We start from the raw sequence: 26,291 nt of genomic DNA, 5'->3' as shown, positions 1-26,291 counted from the left end.
ATGCCTTCAGTGAACCCCAGGCATCTCCGCCGCCTGCCGCGGCTCCCTGGTCTGTCCCAACACCTTCCGCGGTACACCCGAGCCACTCCGCTCCGGCCCACAGGCCTGCCGGCCCTGGGGCTCACTCACTGGGAGGGTCTGTGAGGCTGGGTGGGGTGCTGAGTGGCGCTGTGGTCCGCGGTGCTGCTGGCAGTCTTGAAGGCCATGGGGCAGAATGCACATTTGTGGAAAACCTGGCAGTGTCGCTCCTGGATGTGGCTTTTCAGCAAGGCCAAGGTCAGGTGGACGACCCCGCAGTGGATGCACCTGGACAGGAGTGGTGGGGTGTGGGAGGCGTGTCAGACCTGGAAGTAGTGCTGGAAGAGGAGGGACGGAGGGCAGGAACAGAGCCAGCTCGGGGGCCCTCTCCCCCCGTCCATCCTCCACACGTACATCCTGAAGGCCTGTCTGCCACCGTCTGGCACAGTGCGGTCACCAGGGCCCCCCAAGCCCGAGGCTATACCTGGGAGAGAAGGGGGAAGAAACCCACCCCACCCCTCACTGGCCAGAGAGAAGCTGGTGGGAATGGAGAGGGAGGGGAATGCTTCCAAGACGACATAAACAAAACCCTCCGAAGTGCGACACCACTGCGGGGGTCCAAGAGGAAATTTCAGGAGGAGGCCACGGAGAGCGTGTGCCTTCCCACAGGCTGGTAGTGAGTGGGCGGGGATGGCCACTGACGCAAAGTGCGGTTAAGAACCGCTGCGCTCGCCCCAGCCACAGGTACAGTAAAGCACGCAGCCTCAAAGCCCTGGAAGGAATCCTCCCGAGAGGCACTGTCCAGGGGAACTTGTGGTGACAGCAGGTATGTTCCGTACTGTCCTGGCCACGTGGCAATTTAAATTAATAAAATACAATGGCCAGTCGTACTGGCCACGTGTCTGACGTGGCCGGTACCGTTCTGGGCCACGTAGCTCCGAAGTGTCGGAGCACCTCCCTCATGGCACCGCGGATAACTTTTTACTTCTTTCTCCCCCAGGTTGTATTTTCCGAGCTTTGTTTAGCAGATACATCACTTGTAGCATGTATGAACTATCTTAAACCATTTTTTCCTGAGACTGAGGCATGTTGGACTCTTCCGTCAACTTCACAGTCTCCCTCTATAGATCTGGCCTTCCCTTTCCTCAGTCCCATGAGCCTATGTGACCTCCACGCCATCCTCCATCCACTCCGGGACCTAGACTAGACTAGACCCTGTCACACATTCGTTTTTTTCCTCCTGCCTACACACACACCCCCGTCTCCCCTCTGTGAGAAAACACCTTCCCTGCGCCCAGCCATGCCCCTCGAGGTAACTTTGAGCTCCCTTTTGTTGCAGTATTGCCTGAACCCGTAACCCTGACATCCCAGTAAGCACGAGAGGCTGTTGCTTTACTGAAGAAAAGGACATGCCTTCACTTAAAAATTCTTTGACTCCCAAATACAGCCCTTCTATTCACTACATGAGCCCGTTTTCACAGTCCACCTACATCATCACAGAATCCTGCCTGGTCTTTTTTTGTTTTGCCTCCTTTTCTGTGTATTGGGGGGTGGGGGGGGGGTTGGAGATGGAACCCCCTTTGCAAACGTAATTAGCTACGAGGAGCAGCCCACAGAACCAGAAAGCTGTTTGCAATGACCTCTGATGTGCACTCATTACTAAATTTGTACATGCTTTAGAGTTTCTATACAAGCTACTCAATTATATTTTCTTTTCTCTCCCACTAAACAAAATAGTGACCAAGCTCCAGCACATAGAAGTACTTCTACACCACAAGGTATTGTGAGGAGAAAATAAAATCTACATATTTCCACATTCATCCAAAGTGGTCAAGTACACCTGATGTGTGTAAAGAATCTTAAGTGGCCTTATTTGTGCAGTCTGACCAAACTTCAGCAGGGGCAATATAAATATACTCTTCAAAACTGCGGCTAAAAACCCATTCTATGTACTGAAGAGACATTCTTCAAAGAAATCTCACGGAAAGTGAGAACATAAAGGGGTAAAAGAACACACACCAAGTCAGTGAAAGACTGAGTCAAGTATGGTTTACAAATTGATGAAAAAGCGTGCAGAAGAGAAATCTGACCCCATGACACAACTCTTTACCAATTTTTTAAGAGAAAATACACAATTATAGAATCACATGCTATGAAATACATAAAGTTTTAGAAAAGACAAAGAGGAGTAAAATACTTAATTGTCCTAATAATCACAAATAATAAAAAAATAACATATCACTAAGAACAGTCTAAACTTGCTCCTTTATGACATCCCTGGCCACTCTCCAAACTTTCAACAAAGATCAGAATAACTTACACAATTCTGAAATTTATATATAATGTATGTACACATTTTACATGAAATACATACACATAAAATATATATAAAATGTACTTTGACTATGTCTTCAAGAAAAGCAAAAATAACACAAAACAAAGTAAGACTGTAAGACTCTGTAGTAGAACTCAATGAAACGGAGCATAGGTACACTCTGAGAATTCACTGAAAAGTAGAATACCCACAGAATGGGAGGAAATATTTGCACAACATGCATCTGACCAGGGACTTATATCCAGAATATACAAGGAACTCTTATAACTCAACAGTAAGATAATAAATAACCCAATTTAAAACTGGGCAAATAGACATTTCTCCAAAGAAGATACCCAAATACCGAACAGAAAAGATGCTCAACACCGTGAGCCATTGGGAAAATGTAAATCAAAACCATAACGAGACGCCACTTCACCCCCACAGGGACGGCCATCAGCAGAAGTCAGACAGTAACAATGCCAGCAAGGATGCAGAGAAATAAAAAATCTCATCTGCCCGCTGGCAGGAACATAGAAATGGTACAACCACTTTTGAAAACAGTCTGGCAAGTTCCTCAAAAAGTTAAACAGAGTTACCAGTTGATCCAGCTCTTCTACTCCCAAGTATCTACCCACAAGAATGGAAAATATGTGTCCACACAACTGATGCATGAATGTTCATCAGGGGCATTATTCATAACGGCCAAAAGGTGGAACCCCAAGTGTCTATCAACTGGTAAACGGCTGAGCAAACTGTGGTATCTACAGACAGGGGAATATCATTCAGCCGTAACAAAGGAGTGAAATGCTGACATATTACAATAGCGATGAATCTTGGCTAAGACTACATATTCTATGATTCCATTCCCGTGAAATGTCCAAAAGAAGCAAATATCTGAGGCAGAAAATAAATCAGTGGTAGCTGAGGGATGGGGGAATGGAAGGGTTATGAATATAGAGTTTCTTTTGGAATGATGAAAATGTTCTAAAATTGGTTGTGGTGACTGAACAACTCTGTAAATACACTAAAAACCATTGAATTGTACACATTACGTGGGTGATTGTATGCTGTGTGTCTAAATAAAGCTGATACAAAAAAATATATGTGAATAGCTGAAGATCTTAAGCACAACCAATACCGTACTAGTGTCTCTGTCTTCTCAGTTCAACCACGGGCCACTGAAGATTTTAATGTCAAGATCTCCAGTAAGCCCTCTGGCTGAATCACATTACACTTTTCTCTAACATGCCTTACAAAAAGGCTTGACAGGGGCATCTGGGTGGCTCAGTTGCTTAAGCATCCAACTCGTGGTTTCAGCTCAGGTCATGATCTCTGGGTCCTGGGATCGAGCCCCGAATCCGGCTCCCTGCTTAGGGGGTAATCTGCTTCTCCCTCTCCCTTTGCCCCTCCCCCTGCTCCCTCTGTCTCTCTCTCTTAAATAAATAAATCTTTAAAAAAAAAAAAAAAGGCTTGACAAAGTGAACTGCTTTTGAGACACTATGTTTCTTTTTATTCTTACAGATGAAAGTAAAATAAAATACTAAATTAAAAGACCAAGGCGCCCAGGTGGCTCAGTTGGTTAAACGTCTTCCTTCAGCTCAAGTCATGATCCCAGGGTTCCTGGGATTGAGCCCCACATCGGGCTCCCTGCTCAGCGGGGAGTCTGCTTCTCCCTCTACCCCTCCCCCTTGCTCATGATCTCTCTCTCTACTAAATAAATAAAATCTTAAAAAAAAAAAAAAGAAGACAAAAAAAAATGCTATGAATCTATCTGTGTCATTGGAAATTCCCTGGATTCAAAATTCAAAGATTAAAAATTTAAGTACTGCTTGCATTTTTAGTGGATTGGACTTGATCTTGGAACTAGCAGCACACGCTTAAGTCACAGTTGGAAAGGTATTTTGTAAAAACACACGTTCGGGTTGTTTGGTTTAAAAATGTGGCCGGGGTGGTGGGGGGCACCCAGTTGGCTCAGTCAGTGGAGCCTGCGACTCTTGATCTCGGGGTTGTTGGTTCGAGCCCCATGTTGGGGGTAGAGATTACTTAAAAAAACAACAAAAACAGTGGCCTGGGATGCTGCCAAGCAATGCTCTTCTGCAACCCAGTGGCAAGGACTTTGGATAACCCATCTCTGGTTTGTTCTGTTTCTCCTGCACTTTAGGGTCTCCATTTCCCATAACATGCAAAAGAAGCTAGTCTGCATTTGGAAGTGCTTACACCGGGACACAAGCCTGGGAGCCCCCACAGCCCCTCCCCACCCCTCCACCCCGTCTGCGAGCCACCATCAAGCTTTAATGCCTCGACTCCCTAAAGCTCTCCCCGATCTACCTTCTCTCCATCCCCACAGCCGCCGTGCCTCAGCCGGAGCCCCCAGCCTCTCACCTGGACCATCACACTCGCCTCCCCACCAGTCTGGGCTCTCTCCTCTCCAACACATGTCGGCTGCCCAGAGCCATCTTCCTGAAGCACGGGTCTGGCCAGACACTCCCCTGCTCCCCTGCTCCAGATCCATCTGGAGCCCCTCACTGTCTACTGGAGAAAGTCTAAGTGTCTGCCGAGGACTATAAGGCCTCGCCTGGGCCTGGCCCTACCAATGGCCCTACCATTGCCCTGGCCTCATTTCCCACCCCACCCCGAGTTCATCTCCCCACCCCCCAAAATGTTCATCACTCCTGTAACCTTTTGTGTGCACTGACATCCCTGTCCGTACCCTTGCCAGACATGCTCTCCCCCTTTCTCTTGCTGCACAACCTACTAACTCCTCTGTGAGCTTCCCTGACCACCCCTACTGTGGGGCTTACCGCTCTGCGTTACCGTCACTCGCGCGGTCTGCGACCCACCACACTGAAGCCCCTGACGGCAGCAGCTCTGTCCCAATCCCCTCTGTATCCTGAGTGTCCGGCACAGCGCTACAGATCGTGACAGGTACTCGAAAAGAAAGTGATTCAATGAACTAAATCAATATTTTTTTTAAATACTAAAGAGAAGAAAACCTTACTAAATTTGGACAAAATTACTTTTCAGGTGTGAAAGTGATAACGTAAAAAAAAAACATCAGAAGATGTAGAAACTCCCGACTGTAGTAGATCAGTAAAGGGGGGTCTCACCGAGTGGCTGTAAAAGTTAGAGATCAATGTGTTTGGGAGGGCGTTTTCCTCCCCATTTTGATCTTTTTCCTGAAAATGACCTCTTGCCTACATCTATTTGACATGTGGAGGAGACTCAGTTTAAAATAGTTCTCTTGGTTTTACTATGAGGCTGATCATTTTTCCATTTTCAGGTTGTGCTTGTTTCTCACAAACGGACAAAAATTCATCAACGTAAAGATACCAAAGCCCTTTGCACCTTTCAGTTCCAGTTGTTGTTGGAAATTGAGAGCATCTGAAAGTACTGCAATCAGTAAATGTATTACTGTAATGGTACTTTAAATTTAACATGCCAAACACAGTAACTCTGTAAGCAAATTAACTTGATACGCTTTTAGAAACCACACTAATCCCCCCAAACTGTCCCTTCACAGCTACTTTTTTATGTTTAATTCTTGTAACTCCTTATTCTTGTCCCCCTGCCTCTTCCTGTTCTCTAGAAGTAAGAACACCTATCCAAATGCCAACTACCTTCCCGTCTTACCAGGCTGGGCCCAGGCCCCTTAAGACCAAGGCTCACCCTGAAAGGAGTTCGGCCCCAGGAAAGGACCGGCCACTGGGCCGCCCCGGACAGCACGCCAGGCAGCACCCACCTGTAGCCCACCTTGCGGGCATAGTGCAGGCAGTTTTCCTTCACGTGGGTCTGGAAGTAGGCGGAGCGACAGAGGGCCCCGCACTCCGGGCAGCAGTAGGGCGACTTGTGGGCGTGGATCCGCTGGTGGGCGCAGAAGCTACACTGGTTGGGCAGCAGCATCTGGCACACCTGGCACGTCTGGGAAAAAGCACCGAGAGAGCAGGTCACGCAGGCGCCCCAGGGGCCGCGAGCTCGCGGCTCTCCCACCGCAGCGGGCTGGCCTTCCCAGAACAGGGCTCAGGATAGCCACCCCCCAACCATGCTCTCGTCCGCCCTCCCAGGACACCCGGCACCCCCAGGCCTCGTCAAAAGCATTGATCCACCCAAGCAAGCTCTGCCTCTCACCTTATTCGTCAGAGACAGAACTGGTGCTATGTTTCCAAAGATCAGTCCTGCTTCTAGGACTGTGAGTGTTCCTTCCCTCAGGCTTAGCAGACCAGCTTTTCCTTTCCAGGGGCCAAAGGCACTTCTTCAAGTCTCAGACCCCACGCCACTGCCAGACCCACCAGGCCCTCCGCCCCCGCCCAGCAGAGGCAGATCCTGCTGGACGCCTCTAGTCCGGTGGCTCAGGGACTTCCGGAGCAGACCTGATGGGCCCTCAGAAGCCCCCAGGGCAGGTGGACTGAGTGGTCTTGCCAGTGTCCGTGCCCTCAGCCCTGCCTGCCCACTCGGGGCCGTGCCGAGCCACAGCTGACCACACGTGCCCACAGAAAAGGGCGGAGTGGGCAACAGCTCTCTGGCTCCCAGACTCAGGAGAGGACCAGCGGGGAGAAGTCCTGCAGCCCGCAGCGCAGACAGCCCGGGGGGAGCAGCAGCCTGCGCGGGCACCTCCATCAGCACAGGCCCTTCTGAGTCCAAAGGGGCCCACTGTGCTCGCGCTTCCCTGCGGGGGCCACTGACCTGGGCCCAGACGAGTGGCTTAGAGGGACAAGTCGTTGGGGAGGACAGGAAAAGCAAAATCCAGAACATGGAGCCTCTACAGGACACAGAGCCCCGTTTTTTCAACAAATAGATTTCAAGGGAAAAACAGAGAGAAAAAGGAAACTTATAGATTAAAAGAAGTTCAAGAGAAATTTTCACATGGCAATGTATAGCACTTATTTGGACCCTGATTCAAGCAAGCCAACTGTAAAGAGAGATGAGACAATCAGAGATATTTGAACACCAACTTGATAATGATATTGGGACATTTGACACTTAGTATTAAGGTCTGATAATAAGAAGAAATTATCATGATTATTAGTTTTGAGATGTGATGATACTATATCCATGTTTTTTGTGAGGAAAACCTCATATTTTATAGCTACATACTGAACTATTACAGATACAGTGATGCTGGGATTTGTTTAGAAATAATCCATGAGCTGGGAGGGATGGGTGAGAAAATACATAAAACGAGATGGGCCAGGCGTTGGCAATTGTTAAGGGAGGGTTTGTTATACCTTTCTGTCCACTTTTACATATGTTTGGGACATTCCATAATAAAAAGCCTTTTTTTAAATATATTACTTTGGGTGCACAACAGTAAGTAAGAAAGGAGGGAGGATGACCCTCCCCACACACACACAGGCACACCTACACATATTTGCAAAACAGGAGCCATGCAGAGATAAACCACAAGTGAACAGAAATGGTCACTTATGGGGCAGGAGGGAACAGAGTGAAAGCCAACAGGGATTTCCAAGACTTCAGGGAGGACCTTATCATGTAGTTTTAAGCTTGGAATCACATAAATGTTTTACATAGGTTTTTTTGTTGTTTGTTGTTTTTGTTTTTTAATTCCAACACCTGTCACCAGGTCCAAGGTTTTGTTTTTAAGATTTATTTATTTGAGAAGGAGGTGGGGGGGGGGGGCAGAAGGAGAGAGGAAGCAGACTCCACGCTCAGCGTGGAGCCCTGTGCACGGTTCAATCCCACAACCCTGAGATCATGACCGGAGCTGAAACCAAGAGTCGGAGGTTTAACTGACTGAGTCACCCAGGCACCCCGTGGGCCCCAGGTTTTAAAACTAGATAAAACTGGGACGCCTGGGTGGCACAGTCGGTTAAGTGCCCAACTATTGGTTTCGGCTCGGGTCGTGATCTCGGGGCTGTGAGATCAAGCCCCGAACAGGGCTCAGAGCTCTGTTTAAGATTCTCTCTTTCCCTCTCCCTCTGTCCCTCCCCCCCAGCACACGTGAAGGCATGCACATGCATGCACACTCTCGCTCTCTTTCTCTCTCAAATAAATAAATCTTAAAAATATATATATATAATTAAACTAGAAAAACAAAAACATTCCCTAAAAATTGAGAAACAGAAACTAAATAACCTAACAAGGTATCAAGTTGGTGACATAACCATATAGGAAAAAGACTTGTTCCCAGTGGCCTTTAAAATGCAGTATTTTGACTTATACATCCTTAATGGGATCTAAGAGCAGAAAGAACTGCAAATATACCCTCGACTTTATGTAGTTGTCCTAATGTTAAAAATAATATTGGTATTGATATTTCAAAATTTGTGTGTATATATGTATGTGTGGTAGGAAAATCTTAGCAACCAAGATTTTCAGCATAAAATCAGTTACATAAAAACTCCATAATTTTACATTTGAATACCAGTATAAACTCATGATTTTTCTTCCCCTTTTTTTTTAAAGTAGGCTCCATGCCTAACGTGGGGCTCAAACTCACAAACCCAAGATTACATGCTCCACCCCCTTTCTTCTTTTTAAAAATGTATACTTCTGGGGCGCCTGGGTGGCTCAGTTGGTTAAGCGTCTGCCTTCAGCTCAGCTCATGATCTCAGGGTCCTGGGATCGAGCCCCGTGTCGTCTCCCTGCTCAGCAAGGGAGTCCGCTTCTCTCTCTCTGTCCCCCTGCTTGTGCTCTCTCTCACTCACTTGTTCTCTCTCTCAAATAAGTAAATAAAATCTTTTTTAAAAAAATACATATACTTCTTGGGGCACCTGGCTGGCTCAGTCAGAAGAGCATGCAACTCTTGATCTCAGGGTCATGATTTTGAGCCCCACACTGAGTGTAGAGATTACTTAAATAAATAAAACTTTTTCAATAAATAAATAAATACAATAAAAACACATACTTCTCAGCTCTGGCCACGGCAAAGGCCTAGTACCAGATATACCCAGCAAGCATCTCTGGTACCCAGAATGTGACGTCTAAATACCATTCCTCACTGCAAGAAACCTGGCTCTTGAGAAGGATGGCCGATTCCACATTTAGCACAAGAAATGTGCCCAGGACATCCTGTTGGGACTGAAAGTAGGGAAGCTTCTTAGGCTTCATGAGTTCATGTCCACAGGACGTAGGAGCCAGCCTGACAGAGCTCCACGACCAAAGATGAAACAGCCCGACCATGGAAAAGCGACTGACCCCAACATACCAAACATGTGAAAACCAAAGAGTTCATTGTAAGAGCAACAGAGGAGGCCACCTCACGCCCATTAGGGTGCCTACCACCGGAGGCAAGCAAACAGACGGACAAAACAGAAAATGACAGGTGTTGGCGCAGATGTGGAGAAACTGGAACCCTTGTGCACTGTTGGCAGGAATGTGAAATGGTGCAACCGCTGTGGAAAACAGTATTGGGGGGGTTCCTCAAAAAATTAAAAATAGAGTTACCATACGATCCAACCATTCCACTTCTGTGTACATACCTGAGAGAATTGAAAGCAGGATCTCCAAAAGATATTTGTACACCGTGTTCATAGCAGCATTATTCAAGCAATACCCAAGAGGTGGAAGCAACCCTAGTGTCCATCAACGGATGAGTAGATAAACAAAATGTGGTACAAACATGCAACGGAACATTATTCAGCCTTGAAAAGGGAGGAGGGACACCTGGGTGGCTCAGTCGGTTAAGCCTCTGCCTTCGGCTCAGGTCATGATTCCAGGGTCCTGGGATCGAGTCCCACATCGGGCTCCTTGCTCAGCAAGGAGCCTGCTTCTCCCTCTGCCTGCCTCTGTCTGTCTCTCTCTCTGATAAATAAATAAAATCTTTAAAAAAAAAAAAAAAGAAAAGGGAGGAAATCCTGTCACGTGCCACAATACAGGTGAGCCTTGAGGACACTATGCCCCAAGTGCAATAAGCCAGTCACAAAAAAACAAGTACTGTATGATTCCACTATGTGAGGTACCTGGAGTCAAATTCATAGAAACAGAAAGCAGAAGGGTGGTTGCCGGGGCCGGGGCGGGGGGAGTGGGAAGCTGTTTAATGGGTATAGAGTTTCAGTTTTGCAAGATGAAAAGAGTTCTGGAAATTAATTACACAACAGTGTGAATGTACTTAACGCTACTGAACTGCACAGTTAAAAAATGGTGAAAATGGTTAACTTTATGCTATGTGTATTTTACCACAATTTTTTTTAAATAATAGAGGACAGACTCTTAATATACTATTTGAAACTATTAGGACATCAACTCACTACTGTAAAAACTGTTAACTAAGGGAAATAAATTAAGTATATATCCCATTTTCCAACATAAACTATATTTCAAAGTAACCAAATAGTGCTCATCGAAGAAGGAAAGATATTTTACACAGAACTCCAGCTAATAACTGAGAAAGAAATTATAAAATTACAAAACACCCTTCTTCAACTCTTAATAAAATTACTGATTCAAGGAGCAATTATTAATGAATATTAAAATAATTAGGTAAAAGATAGGGAACTTTACAACGAAGGGATCAGAACATCCCCACCTAAACATACCGATCATGCTTAGTATCATTAAAACTGAGACAATCTGGGACGCCTGATTGGCTCAGCCAGTTAAACGCCTGCCTTCGGCTCGGGTCATGATCCCAGGGTCCTGGGATGGAGTCCCACATCGGGCTCCCTGCTCTCCCTCTGCCTGCCACTCCCCCTGCTTGTGCTCTGTGTTAAATAAATAAATAAATAATCTTAAAAAAAAAAAAAAAAAAACTGAGACAATCAAGGACTCTATGCCTCCGTGAAGTCATGAAATATGAAGAACATGATATTCCCCCCCGGCAAAACTGCCTACTTCTAGTCTTTATTGCCAATTTCTGGTCGACAGATAAAATACAGGGTATTGAAGAATGAATTAATTGTATAAGGAAGCATCAGTCAAACCCATAATTATCCTGGAAAATTCTCAGGATGCATGAACCAGTGTCTTCAACAAATCAATGCTATGAAAAACAAAGTGGAGGACCTGGTGGGGCAGAGTGGGGAGTGGTACTGTTATAGACTGAGAAATTTAAAAGACAAAAACAAATGCTAACATGTGGTCCATATTTGGATCCTGATTCAAAACAAGCCCAACTATAAAAAGATCATTTTTGACATGAAAGGAAAACTTGTATATGGACTTGTATTAGATAACATTAAGCAAGTGTTCCTTTTGTTGGATGTGACAAGGACATTATAGTTAAATAAAAGCGTTAAGACCAAGAAGAAACTGTGCTGACAACATCCCAACAAGGTGGCTGGGGATGCAGGAAGGGCCCCCCTCCAGCCCCTGCAGGGGTAGGGGTATCCAGTACAGGGGAGAAGTCGGAAGGCCTGCACGTGCTCCCCTGCAGTCCCTACGCCAACTAGAGTGAAGCCCAGCCCGGCTCCATCCATCTACACCCTTCCCCGCATATGGCCTGAAGCCTGGGTACTGTCTCAGGAAACTCAAGTCCACCAGCCAGCAAGGTTAGGTTTTGACCCCAGACCTCAAACCTTGTCCTTTCCCTGCGACTCTGAGACCACATTTGTCGGCAGGAAATTTTGTGAGGGATCTGCACTGGGCTGAGAGAAGCCTGACAGCCTTCCTGGGTCCCCTCTCCCTTTCCTGTCTGGGGGCCCAGCTCCCACTAGAGGAGAAGATGCAGGATGGGGGGGGGTGTCAGCCGAGGATCCTACACCCCAACCTCTGAGGGCTCAGATTTTAGAAGGCAGGTGAGGAACAGTGGAAAAACACCAAGCATGAGACCTCTGCTGACAATGGTTCTGACCACATGACCTAGAAGAAGTGGTCAGCTATGTGGGGACAGCTAATGCAGGGGACAGCAAGAAGACTGAAGCCCCAGAGCAAAGGGCCAGGGTCGCCACACTCCATCTGACTCATAAGAAACACAATGCAAACTGAGCAGAGAAGGCGAAGATGGGAGGGGACAGTGAGCCTACAGCTCCTCACAGAAGGACCACAAGCCACCAAACTCCACCTCGTGTCTCCACCCCAACACTCCCCAGGCTCCACAACTCCCCTCCTCAAGTGCACTCTGCACTTTCCCGCACCTCTGTTCCCTATACCTGGAACACCCTCCCCCCTCCCCCAACTTTTCTTGCAGGTCCAACTCAAATGTCCCAGCCACTGGGCACCTGCCCTCCGCCCCGAGTCACGAGTCACGGTGAGGTAGTCCCTCCAAGGCACTCTGTGCAACCACGTCTACAAGCCTTTCAGCCCCAAACTTAGTCTGCCTCACCCTGTAGCAGGAGAGTGGTAAGCCCTGCCCCGGCTGAGCCCCGCGCACCCCTGGGCCCAACAAGGGAGCCTCCCTCCACACCGCGCGCACTCGGGACACTGGTGCAAAGCTCCTCAGCCACAGACAGGTATGCAGGCCCCTGCTGCACTAAAGTAAAAAGCTGCTTTGCTTTCCTCCCAGGCCTCTGCAGCCCCGGCTTAGGGAGGTTCAGGGAGGGGGCGCGCCTTGTCTGGGATGTGAAGAGAGTCACCTGGAGGAGGAAGGAGAGAACCTTCTGGAGGCATGTCTGGAGGCCTACTTTCACAGGACCTGGCGAGTACAGACAGCCACCGACACGGAGGGAGCCAAAGGGTCTGTTCAGCACAGACTGTCTTCAAAAAAAAACAAAAACCAATCTCATCAGCGTAACCAAGAATCGGAACAAGCAGATAAGCGTGGCTGCCTTCCTAGAGTGGCGGGAAGGCAGACGAGAGAGGCCCCCAAAGCCTCTGCCATGGCCTGCAGGCCTGTCTGCTCTCCTTCCGCAGCCCTGCCTTGGCCCTACCGCAGTCTCCCCGCGGGGAACAACGCCGTACACACCCGGTTCTGAGAGCACACACTGAAGCGCGGGGCGGTGACGCACCTACCTCGGCCCCCCCCAGTTCTCCGGGCGCGTGCGAAGCCCGTGCTGGAGCCTCCCGGAGACCAGGGTGCGGCCCAGCAGAGACCAGCCCAGGCCGGACAGGGGGCCCCGCCCGCCCAGTAGCGGAACGTGGGGCGTGGCCACAGGCACGGGGCGGCGCGGACATCTTCAGAGCCGCCCCCCGAGTGGCGAGTGGCGGGGTGGGGGGCAGGACCCTTTCCCCAGTAAACACCAAGCACGCCGCATTCCCGCATTCCGGAGCGTCACTAACCATCAAGCCAGGCGTCTTCTTCTAAGACTCATTAGACGCCCCCGCATCAGGGAGCTTTTTCTCCATGCCCAATCATGGAGCTGGCGCAAACCCGGGGGCTGACAGCCATCGCAGGAAGGGTCTGCTTACCAGCCCCTCGGTTTCCTCCGCCGTCCTCTGGAAATGGGCAGCCATAGCCATGTAGTCGCGTATCTGCCTGTGACATTCGAGACACTTGATTCCGTGCCGGATCAGCCTCACGGGGTCCGGGTAGAGCGGCAAGGCCGGGAGGGTTGGGCTGGCAGTGGCCGCAGTGAGGCCGGGCTTGGGGGAGGCGGGGGGCGCCGGGGCCGCTGGTGCCGGGGAGCTGGCGGGGGCCGACACAAACATCTGGTCCACGGAGATGGGCTTCACGAGCAGCTGCGAGCACTGCATGACCAGCCCCTTGCTCTTGTGGTCGCGGGCGTGCCGGAGCAGGCTGCACTTGTTGAAGAAGAGCAGCGTCTGCGAGCACAGCGTGCACAGCACCTCGATGTGGACGCTCCGCCGGCCGTAGTGCTGACTCAGGCTCTTCTCTAAGGCAAACGCGTCCCCGCACTCCAGGCAGCAGTAGCCACTGGCCGGCACGTGGATCCTGCTGTCGGCGGGGGGGCTGAGATTTGGCGCGTAGAGGGGCACGGGGTTGGAGCTGTGGAGGACCTTGTTGAAGACCTCCACCACCAGCGGGGCGGCCTTCCTCACCTGGTGGACCAGGGGAACCGACATCTGCGGGAGCTGCGGCTGGCTCCGCCGCTGCGCCGAGGACTTGGCCGTCACGGACGCGGCGACGCTGTGCGGGACGAGGTTCAGGTTGGCCAGGTGCACGGCCTTGGGCAGGAGGGTGGCAGGGGCCGGGGCGGACGCCTGCAGCGCCGTGCTCTGCTGTTGCTTCTTGCCGCTCTGCGCGCCAGGGGCAGCCCCCTTTGGGCCCCGGGGCCCGGAGCTGCCGCACGGAGACGCCGCTTCACCGGTCTTCGGGGTGCCCTCATCCCCTTTCTTGTCACCCTGGGGGCTCCCGGAACTTGTGCCCACCTCCGGAGAGGGCGCCACAGCCGGCAGGGCGGCGCCCTCGTCCTCCGGCGCCTCGCTGGGGGCCTCGGCAACGGCACTCCCCAGAGGTGACCCAACGGGGGACTTACTGGGATCGTCAGGGTCCGGCAGGATCCTCGTGACCGTCCGTTTGATTTCCCCCGAGGACGTCTTAATGGTTTTGATTCTGACTTTGGGGATTGCTGGTGGGGAGCTGGCAGCCACTGAAGGGGAGCTTTTACTACTGCTATCACTGCAGATGCTCCGAGGGCTGTCCGATGGCTTGACGTTCTTTCTGGTGGCCTCCAGGGGGCTCCGGGGACTCTTTGGTGACTTGGGCATTTTGGGGCTACCTTTGGAGCCCTCTTTAGTGGGCCCCGAGGGGTCCTTTGCATGGCCGGGTTGATCCTCCTTGGTGACGCTGGCCACTCTTTTGGCCTGCAGGGCCACCAAGGCTGCAACACAAGAGGAAAGCTTGGAGTGAGCTGGCTTCAGGCGCTGCCTGGGGGGGACTGACGAGCAAGCGCCAAGTTCCAGGGCAAGCCCCTTCGGCTCTCCAATACTGTTGCTGGGGTGGCTGTTGAATTCCAAAGCTTCCCCAAAGAATCGACTGGCATCCAGCTCCTTGTGAGGCTCCCCCACCTTCTGCCCACCTCGCTCATGTTCCTGTTGACTCCCCAAGGGCAGAGGTTCCGGCTTGGGCTCCTTCTTACAGAAGTGATCAAACATATGGAGCTCTGGGACCGGAAACTTAGCCAGAGCCTCCAGGACTGGGCCCCCCACAGGCCCACACCCAGGAGGGGGTGGAAAATAACTGTCAGAGTGCTTGGGCTTCATTCCAAACCCATTATCTTTGATGGCATCCTCAGGTTCTGGGCTGGAGATTGGACTGAACTGGTTAAAGGTCGGTAACGGCTCTGACTTGGAAGGTTCTAGCTTGCCAGGGAAACTCCTGGCACTGTCTCCGTTCATGAAAGTGGAATCAAACTTCCCACAGTTGTGGCCCAGGTTGTGGGGATCTGGAGGCAGGTCCGAGCCCCGGAATCCATTGTGTAGGAGGCTGGGAGCAATGTGGTCTTTCTCCGCTTCAAACGACTCCTGGCGGCTGGTGTTCTTGACAATGACACTCACGGCCGGTACGTCTGAGGATGATCCTGAGTGAGACAAGGACACACTCTCATCCATGCACATGCCTGGAGGTTTGAGGGGACTCTCATTCTCCTCACTGGGGGTCTGGATGGCCTCCTTGGCATCGAGGCTAGTGGGGTCTGGGATGTCAAAGGCAGCCAGAAGGTCATCAAAATCTGGAGTTTTCATATCCCCCATGGCTGGATGCTGGCAAGGGCTACAACAGAAACAGAACAGAATCAGTGATCCCCAGGATCCCACTGGACTCCGTCCAGCACCATCTTCATCACACTAACACACACGCACACAGCCAGGATGCACATACATGAACCCCCCCAGACTCTGGGAAGTCACACACCTGACTTTTACCCCAACAGGTTTCCAAAATGCTGGGGACATTGGGGGAGGGGTGGAAAGAGAAGTTTATATGCAGTGACAAGACCGCCTGGCCAGTCCTAAACATCAGTACCTGGAAATTCCTAGCTGGTTGCATGGCCAAAAAGAGAGAGCACTCATATCACACTCCCTCAATTTCTCAGGGACTATCAACACTCCCTAATCACATGTACTAGCAAAAAACCAATCACTGAGAGCTTCAAAAAAACAAAAACAAAAACAAAAAACAAGCATGGCTCAGCACCTCTTTTCTTCGGAAAACTTCTGATTCAAAGATGAGACGTGGCTATAAATTCTGCTAATTTAACTCCTAGTATTTAATCATTAACTTTGTAATTTTGGTTTTTTGCTGGATGAATTCAACCAAATCCAAGATGATTTGCTATTACCAGGATTTATGCTAACTGTCTCATAAATAAACTCCAGCAAATTATATCATCTCCTAGGCCTTTTTTTCCCTCTAGTCAGTGTCTGCTTGATTCCTTCATTTTCACCTAAAACTGTTACTGGCTGGCGAATGGATCACTCAATGTGAGGGGCAGAGCAACTCTAAAAGCCCCACATGGTTATCAAATGGGCCAGGGAACAGCGTCAGGGAAACCCCAAATTTTATTTTAACTTAATAGACAAAGAAAAGAAAACCCAGCTGTTTCCTTCATGCTCTGGAGAAGGAGAACAACGGCACTACGGTGACAGAGGAAAGCCAAGGTCCTAGGAAAGAGGCCTCCCATCAGGAAATCACTGTAACGCTCAGCTAGCTGGCTCCAACCTGCTGGAAAGAGGAAGAAAAATCCCACCACCTCCCTTGTTCAGCCACGAATCCTCCATCTGCTTCAGCATCCCAAAGCCTCACTTGCTTGCATATTTCTTGCCCTACACTTATACTGAAAACCTGTCTGGGTGCAGAATGACACTACCCTTTCAGAAAGCAGTACAGTGGCCCCACAGAACCAGACATGTGGCAAATCCTCAGGGCCAGGAACCCCAAGGCCAATGTTCTTATCCTAAGAACAAAAACCCCCAAAAGCTATACACAAAAGTATACAGCATTATTAAAACAACACAAAAGAGGAGCGCCTGGGTGGCTCAGTCGTTAAGTGTCTGCCTTCGGCTCAGGTCATGATCCCAGGGTCCTGGGATCGAGCCCCGCATCGGGCTCCCTGCTCCGCGGGAAGCCTGCTTCTCCCTCTCCCACTCCCCCTGCTTGTGTTCCCTCTCTCGCTGTGTCTCTCTGTGTCAAATAAATAAATAAAATCTCTAAACAAAACAGAACAAAACAACAACAACACAAAAGAGAGAGACAAACACACACAGAGAATCTAAATGTCCAAGAACAGGAAATAATTAAATAATTGATAGACTATTAGGAGGCCATTAAAAATCCTAATTATGACATTTACACAGCAACATGGAAACTCACTTACAGTGCTAAGGCACCTGGCTGGCTGTCAGCAGAGCACGCAACTCTTGCTCTCAACTCTTGTGAGTTCCAGCCCCATGCTGGGGTAGAGTTTACTTAAAAATAAAAAAACTTTTTTTAATAATTTCCTTTTTTTAAAAAGATTTTATTTACTTATTTGAGAGACAGGGAGAGAGATAACACGAGCAGGGGGAAGGGAGAGGCAGAGGGAGAAGCAGACTCCCCGCGGGGCAGGGAGCCCGATGTGGGACGCGATCCCAGGACCCTGGGATCATGACCTGAGCCGAAGGCAGACGCTTAAAGACTGAGCCACCCAGGCGCCCCCAAAATTAAAAATCTTAAAAAAAAATCACTTATAGTGTTTAGTTAAAAAAAACTAATACAAAAAACATTGTCAGACTATAACAATATAAAACTAAGTATGCATTTGAGCCAAGATTAAAAGAAAGATAGTTATGCAGGGTGGTGGGATTACCGGTGGGTTATTTTTTTTAAGATTCTTTTTGTGCTGATAGATTGCTTTTATAATTTTAAAAGGGATAAATAAAGGGGGGGGGGCACTTAGAACCACAGGGGAGAGGCACCTGGATGGTTCAGTCAGTTGAGCATTTGACTTGATTTAGGCTCCAGACACGATCTCAGGGTCCTGGGATCCAGCCCTGCGTCAGGCTCTGCACTTAGCAGGGAGTCTGCTTGAAGATTCTCTCTCCCTCTCCCTCTGCCCCTCTCCCCACTCCCGGTTCTCTCTCTCTCTCTCAAATAAACAAATCTTCTACAAAATTCAAAAGAAGAACCACAGGGGAGCAGGTGCTAGGGCAGAGGTGTGTCTGTTACCAACCCCTGGGGTCAACAGGCTTGCAGGTTTGGTTTCTTGCCCCCCTTCCAACCCCCAGCAAAACACATCTGTCTGCTTAAGAGTTCTCACAGAAAATGAAAAACACCCACCACTGGGAATATAGCTAATTATGGTAGAGAATCGCAAAGTGAAATACCAATTATCTAAACTAAATACAATTGGCAGAATACCTCTTTGAAATGAGATGTCAGGTTGTCAAGTTCCTGGACACAAATGACTGCCTCCTGGAAACAGGGGCCCATAGGCAAGAGGAACATGCTGGCTATCCAGGAGAGCACTAACATCCCCAAACCAAGTAAACCGCTAGGCAGGCCGATCCTAACTAGAAGGAAATGGCTCTGCGATACCTGCAGTGTAAGTTTCTTTCTTTCCCTCTTCCCCCCTTTTTTTACAATCTGGGGGGGAAAAGATTGAGGGAGAAGGGCAGAATGGATTGGTCTCTTCAAGGGGCTGAGAAAAGCTCATGAGGGAGGAGAGGCAGTAGGTGGTGGTGAGTGCCAGGATTAGCGGGCGCCTCCTACCGCCTAACGTGAAGTCCGGGAGCTCAAGGCAGAGACGAAGGACAGCAGAAGAAAGTAACGCTCTCCACACAGGGCAATCTCAGGGCTTGGCTGAGAATGGTCTGAGAGAAGGCAAGGTATCTTTTGCTAGGAAAATCAGAGCAGGGGAATGCTGTGGCAGCTCAACATCAGCAGCAGGAAAAACCTCTCTAACCTTTGGATCTTAAATACCAAAGCTGACACTTTTAAAAGCCAAAGAGCAAGTCCTATTTTCTATTTACTCATACAGCAGCAATCAATAGCCGTGAATAAGGGACTCATGGTGTATCTGCTTGTATTTCTTTAAACCTTGCTCTAAACCTTGTATCACATGGCTTATAAGTAGAAAAGAGAAATTAATCAAAATGTACCGTTATAAAAGCAAAGGAAGAAACTGTACAGAAAAAGACCACCAATAAAAAGTTCTAGTCATCAAAAACCTGCCAGCACACAGTTAAAACACAAACAACAAACCAACAGAAATATCTGTAACGTGACAGTTCCTCCCATTAATGTCTTTACTCTAGAGAAGGCCCTTACGAAGCAGGAAGTAAAAGATAAGCAGCCCACTAGGAAAATGAGCAAAAGTGGCCAGCACACAATTAAAAAAAGAAACACAAGTGGACAGTGAATACATTAAAAAAAAGTTGCTACCTCACAAGAAATTAGAGAAATACAAATTAAAATAATGAGAAGCCATTTGGGGCTTACCGAATTGACCAAGGTTTTCAAAAAATAATTCCTGGGGGCACCTGGGCACCTGGGTGGCTCAGTCAGTTAAGCGTCTGCCTTTGGCACCTGGGATGGAGTCCCGCGTGGGGCTCCCTGCTCAGCGGGGAGTCTGCTCCTCCCTCTGCCTGCCGCTCCCCCTGCTTGTGCTCACGTGCTTGCTCACTCTCTTTCTCTCTCTCTCGTGCTCTCTCTCAAATAAATAAATAAAATCTTTTAAAAATAATAATAATTCCTGGTATTGGCAGAGATGTGGCAAAGTAAGCATTCCATCTCTTTCTTTCTTTTTTTTAAGTAAGCTTCATGCCCAGCATGGAGCCCAAGGCAGGGCTCAAACTCACGACCCTCCGATCAAGACCTGAGCTGAGATCAAGAGTCAGATGCCTAACCGAGGAGCCAGCCAGGCGCCCCTGCAAAGTAAACATTTTGAAGATAGTATAAATTGATGAACCCTGTCTTAAGAGCAATTTAGCAATGCATACATAAGGCCCAATAACTCCACTTCCAGAAACTTATCCTAAGGAAGTACAGATGCATGTGACAAAGATAATCACTGCAGAATTATTTATAACGAAATTATTTCATAACAAAAAATGAGCCACAACCAAAGTTCCAACAAGAGAAAATTGGTTCAATAAATTATAGTATATTAACACAATTAAATACTAGACATCACTGTAGCACAATATTTATAGCTACGAGAAATGCTCCAGATACAAAGTGGGGGGCGGGGGGAGGATACTGTAGTGTATATACAGTACAATTTCTATTTAAAACAAAAGATTTTTATTATATACAGTGTTTATGAAAAGGGCTAGAGGAACACTCTAAAATCTTAAAAGTATCTCAACAGATGAGATTATTTTCTTTCTTTTATCTGCATTTTCAAACTATTTATTCAAACTCTTTCAAGTTGTACTGCTTATATAAGTTTATTAAATTATATTTTTAATACATAAGAAGAAGAAGAAGAAATTAGGAAGGCCAAAAACATTTGAGAAGCTTTTTACAGAGGACTCCAAACATCACTAATATAAGATTCTTAAAGCACATCCGGCAAGAGTCAGCAGAGGACCTCCAGCTAGAAAATCAGTGAACTAACTTAACTGCCATAAAAAGTGTAGTCAAAATAAAAAGCTTCAGCACGCCAGTGTCTGCAACCTGTTGCAGGCTGGGAAGCGCACACCTCACACCGCGCTGCCCATGTTGCCAGGGGACAGCATCTGGGACCAGAGCCTGGGTCTGGCCTCTGCCCTGTGTCCACGAAGACCAGCCTAGAAAGCCGGCTCGCCTTGCAGAGCATCAGCAGAGCACACCCTGAAGCATCTGAGCAGACGAGGTCCAGGCACGGTGAGCTCAGCAAGTGATCTGGAGGTGCCTAGTCGCTGGGCAAGGCAGCACCCCAGTCCCTGTCGCCTGGGCGACCCCTGCTGCCACCTAGGCTGCCCCACGGGCGCAGAGAGCGGCACCAGGGCTGACGGGCGGCGCTGTGCCCTCTCCTGATGAGCTTCTCTGCAGGAAGATCTGGACACTGAAAATAGATAGATAGATAGACAGACAGACAGATCGATCGATCGATCCCTATTGTTTACTACAGGATCTACTACTTGCCCAAGAAATGTTATCAAACACTTAAGTAAACATGTCAACAGATGAGGTAGAGGGAGCACCTTAGTTCTGAAAGGACCTCATCAGGCCTCATTAGCCTGTGAGAATTCTTTGAGGGGGTAGGAACAAGAGGATTATGGTAGAACTAGTAGGCAGAATCTCCACTGACTCTAAATGTCAAAATTCCACCAAAAAACTGAATTCCATACAACTTCGGTGACTGCATGTTGTATGCATCTGTGTGTGAGAGAGAGTGTGATTGTCATCTGTGGGGAGCCATGAACAGCAGAGTTTTAAACCCACGGACCAGTTCTGGACTCGAGCTTAATACTTTCATAAAGTACCCAGAATGGTAGCTCCCCTCCCATAAGAGGACCCAACTGTATCCACATATGTGATCCTGATGACCAGCCATTAAAAACACCACTATTGGGACACCTGGGTGGCTCAGTCAGTTGAGCATCCGGTTCTTAATTTCGGCTAGGGTAATGATCTCTGGGTTGTGGGATCAAGCCCCGTGTTGGGCTCCAAGCTGGGCAAGGAGCCTGCTTGGGATTCTCTCTCTCCCTCTCCCTCTGATCCTCCCCCACATTCTCAAAAAAAAAACAAAAACCACCAATACTGGGGTGCCTGGGTGGCTCAGTTGGTTAATATATACATATATAATACATAATAAATACATACATATGTAATAAATAATACATATGTATTACATACATACATACATACATACCACTCTTGAAGGAGGGTCTGCAAAAAAACTAATTTAAAAAGGAGGTCTTGTATCCAAAATGCCTTGAGAACCAATGATCTAGCAGAATATTAGGCTGTAAGCTTCATGAGGGAAGAGGCTTGTCTGTCTCATTCATCACTGCATTCTCCATTAGGTACTCAATAAACATACCGTCAAGCAATAAAGTGAAACCTTCAAGACTGCAAATGGTCTTAAAAGTACTGCAGAAATCAAAATGCAAAATTAAAAGACAATGAGTTCTCAGGAGGCTACATGAATGAGTGAAATTATGGTAAAGGAGCATCAGTGGAGGCCAATGTGAAGAAACATTTAGGGAAAAGCAACCCTAATGACACTTTTAGAATAATGGGTTCTCAGCTACGCTGTTCAGTAAAGAGGCTTGGCCATCAGCCAACGCTGCATGTTTCATCACAAAAGGCCCAGAAAACACTGGGCATTATCTGAAATAATACTAGAAATGAAATACAACTTGTGATCCCGCCCTTACTCAAAACCACCCCGTGTCCACCGCAGGATGTGCTGTTCAGTTTTGGTTCCCTGCACCTTAAGAAAGACATAGTAGCATAGGAAGAGGTCCTAACAGATGACTGAAGTTATAAAGTAGATGGAAGAGCTTTCTAATAAGAGCTTAAAAATTAGAACTCTTTTATTCTGGAGAGATGAAGGTTTAGGGGAGAGGGAGAAGATAACTGACATGTACATTTGTTCACCACACCTCATACCTCAAAATACTAGAGAGGAAAGGGAAGAATTCTGAAGTTTGAAATAAAAGTAGACAAGTAAGAGATAACTTTACCCGTTAGAAAATACACGGAACGGGCACCTGGGTGGCTCAATCAGTTAAGCATCTGCCTTCGGCTCAGGTCATGATCCCAGGGTCCTGGGATCAAGTCCCACATCGGACTCCCTGCTCAGCGGGGAGTCTGCTTCTCTCTCTGCCCCCGCCCCCCTCCCCTGCCTGCTCATGTGCTCTCTCTCTCAAATAAATCTTTAAAAAAAGAAAAAAAAAAGAAAATACACTGAAGTTGTTACAGGTAAAATATATAAATGTAGTAACATCCACACTTGTTTGAATCTAGAAATTTAAAAAAAAAAAAAAAGGCTCTGAGGAACTAAGAACAAGGAATTGTCACTAAACCTATGAGCTTCCTTTCCCTCAGCATCAAAGGCTTTGAATTCCAAATAACATTAAACTTGGTCATCTGTTTCCCTTAAGAATATTAAGTTCAGTAACGGCAGATTAATAAAAGTTCAGAAACAGGCCAACAGGGGGACAGAGGCACTCTGAAAACATTAAGAAAAATCTGATCTCTATTCAGTATATTGTTTAATAAGACAAGGAAGCAAACAACATGTTACAGATTTATACAATGAAAGTTAAAGGCGGCAAGATTCAAGGAACACTGGACTGGGAAACCACAAAATTCAGTTTCCTGAATTTGCCACTGCTTGTTGGCTAAAGACTAGCAGGATGGATGGATGTATATTTTACAACCCGAGGGTAAATTCTTTACCCTGCTCCCTCACACAACTGAATATGGCATACGTGTTGATATTATCTGTTCATTCAATAATACGTGTTCAATTATTGTTATACCAGTTAAGAGTGTACAAAGGGGTAAGTGGAAGTTACCCTCAGCTTTCTCTTTTAGAAGGAGAATTCCAGGCGAAAACAGAGTAAAGAGTAAGCCAAGCTGTATGATGCACAGGCAAAGCGAGCGAGTGAGCACATATGCTTACTTAGAAGAAGCTGAGAGTGGAAGAAAATGCCTGAGCTGGTGGCCAGAGGGGGGAACTTCTGTCCCAGGAATGGGAGCTAGGCAAGGGGAAAGAAGGAACAAGGAAGCGAGCAGGCGTGAGAGTAAGCTGCTGCTGCCATTACTCACAGGAGCTTTAGCCGGACTCTGGCTGAGCAATGAGAGAAAGACATTGAGCCCATGGGTGTAGAGAAGGGAGCTCCGTGAAATCAAATGACATGCGGAAAGACCCAGAACGAAGCCCCAGGCCAGGAACAGCGGAGCAAGAAGAGTGAGAACCGGGGAAGCGCAAGAAGGGCTTTCGCCCTGACGCTGTCAGCAAGTACCCATGAGAAGGTCTTGGGCACGCTTCGGTTTATCATGTAAAATTAGACGAACTTGAAGGATCTCTGAATCCTTGAACAGGCCAGGCTACAATGGCTGGGCAAATCGACCTACAACTATGGATTTCTACATAAAACTTAACTCCTAAAGTGGACAAGCGGACTCTCTCCCATACGCCTGGCACTGCCCTCCTGAGTACACACCTGAGGCCTGCTTGTGGGTCTCAGGGGCCCCAGGGCACAGGTGTTCTGAGCCGGTCAGCAGCCGGTGCTTCATTTCACAAGGCACCTGGTACTCTAATAGTCAACAAAGGGCAGCCCAAAGAGACACTCAGCAGTACAAGAAAGCAGGTGCCCCAGTGGACGCTGGACCCAGGCAAAACAGCAAAGCTTTCCACTTGTCTTCTCCTCCATCTGGTCTTAGCCCCCTCCAACGCACACTCTGCCACAGTAGTTGCTGTAAAACATCTATCTGGTCACAGAGACGTCCTCCTCAAGATGCCCGTCCCCTTCGGGAGATAGCTCCACGTCTCCAGCCAGCGTGGAGAGCCCGTTCCCCTCTGGTCTCTGCCCACCCCTCCAGCCACTTCCCCAGGTGCCTTTCACTCACTGGTGACTCTCATAGACTTCCTCTGTGTCAGGGCCTGGGCTGTTCCCCCTGACTACAGAATACCTGATACCCCACCCCATTGGCTCCCAACACAGATCTGCCTGAGAGCTCCTCCTCGGCCCCAAGCTTCTGCTCCAGGGCCCCCTTCTCCGCATGCCTTCTCTGAGTGCCGAGACACCAGTCCCCTGCCCTCCACCTCCCCCCCCACTTCTGCTACAGCAGCGATTCCCACAGTGGGACGGGATCCTGAGTTTTCTCATCAGCCTGTAAGCCTCTCCAAAGTTGGGGTCATGTCCTTTACCTCTATTTCTGAGACCTAACACATGTGGTTCCCAAGGGCAAGTAAGCTGTCACTATTCACAGGTCCCTCCCCAAGGGTCCCTCCCAGGACCGTTCTTCAATGCCTCCCCAAACCCCGGCTGGCACACCTGCCCCTGTTTGTCCTGCCCAAGGTGCCCTTCGCCCCCAGAGGCAGCATCTTCTCTCCCCCTCCAGGCCCTTCCACCCCAAGCAAAAACTCCACTTCCCAGGAAGAGAATTATATCGCAAACATTCTAACAAGACTCACAGGATGTTAGAGCTGAAGGGGACCTCAGAAATGATCTGGTCCAGTGGCTTCCAAATACACGTCTGCAGACTGCTCCTGGACTGACTGCAAAAGAACAACATGGGGGGTGACTTTCGAACACAGAACCCCAGACTCCTACTAGGGAACTGAGATTCAACCAGTCTGGGAGGGATCCCTGCATTTTTTTTTTTTTAAAGATTTTATTTATTTATTTGAGAGAGAGAGAAAGCATGAGGTGGGGAGGGTCAGAGGGAGAAGCAGACTCCTCGCTGAGCAAGGAGCCCGATGCGGGACTCGATCCCGGGACTCCAGGATCATGACCTGAGCCAAAGGCAGTCGCTTAACCAACTGAGCCACCCACGCGCCCCCCTGCATTTTTTTTAAAGCCTCCCCGTTGATTCCAGTGCACTGGCCTAGTCCAACCTCTTCATTTTACACCTGGAGAACTTGGGCTCAGAAAGGAGAGGGTCGGGGGCACCTGGCTCAGTCAGTGGAGCATGTGACTCTTGATCTCAGCATTGTGAGTTCGAGCCCACATTGGGTGTAGGGATTACTTAAAAATAAAATCTTAGGAAAAAAAATATTGAGGGGTGCCTGGGTGGCTCAGTTAGTTAATTGTCTGCCTTCGGCTCAGGTTGTGATCCCAGGGTCCTGGGACTGAGCCCCACATCAGGCTCCCTGCTCAGCGGGGAGCCTGCTTCTCCTTCTGCCTCTTGCTTCCCTTGCTTGTGCTCTCCCTCTCTGTCAAATAAATAAAAAAATCTTTAAAAAAAAATATTGAAGGAAGAAAGAGGAGAGAAGGAGGGAGGGAGGGAGGTGGGTGGTTTGCTCATCAATCAAACATTTACCAGATGCCAAGACATGCCTGGCACGGAGGCCACGAAGAGAAGGCCCAGCCCTGCTCCGAGTGCCCCCCACACAACCCAATGCAAACACCTGGCAGCCACACAACTGGGGGTGCCAGAGACGGCTCATCAAGGACACTGGCTTCCTACAGGCAAGGAAGGGAGCGGGACCCTCTCTGGCCGGGGCCACCTCGGTGTGCTCCTTTCTGCTCCCTTTTGATTGCCTTATTCCTCTCAGGGCATAATTTTTACTTTTGTTGTAGTTAT

The 26,291-nt window shown here is 48.5% G+C and overlaps 1 protein-coding gene across 5 annotated transcripts in view; it reads right to left on the bottom strand.

Moving 5' to 3' along the window:
* Positions 1-26,291, bottom strand: part of ZNF592 (zinc finger protein 592) — a 47,502-nt gene that overhangs the window by 4,510 nt on the left and 16,701 nt on the right. For all 5 annotated transcript variants that reach the window (XM_081831728.1, XM_081831731.1, XM_081831729.1 and 2 more), the window contains 4 exons: positions 25,180-25,263; positions 13,574-15,836; positions 6,075-6,253; positions 130-306 (listed from right to left, as the gene is read on the bottom strand). In XM_081831728.1, the coding sequence (XP_081687854.1) occupies positions 130-306; positions 6,075-6,253; positions 13,574-15,817 (2,600 nt within the window). In that variant the 5' untranslated portion in view covers positions 15,818-15,836; positions 25,180-25,263. The remainder of the gene's footprint in view (positions 1-129; positions 307-6,074; positions 6,254-13,573; positions 15,837-25,179; positions 25,264-26,291) is intronic.

Source organism: Leptonychotes weddellii, chromosome 9, assembly GCF_054177405.1.
Source record: "Leptonychotes weddellii isolate Sample4059 chromosome 9, ASM5417740v2, whole genome shotgun sequence".
In the NCBI taxonomy this organism is placed as follows: domain Eukaryota; kingdom Metazoa; phylum Chordata; class Mammalia; order Carnivora; family Phocidae; genus Leptonychotes; species Leptonychotes weddellii.
This window is presented reverse-complemented; position numbering and strand designations above follow the sequence as displayed.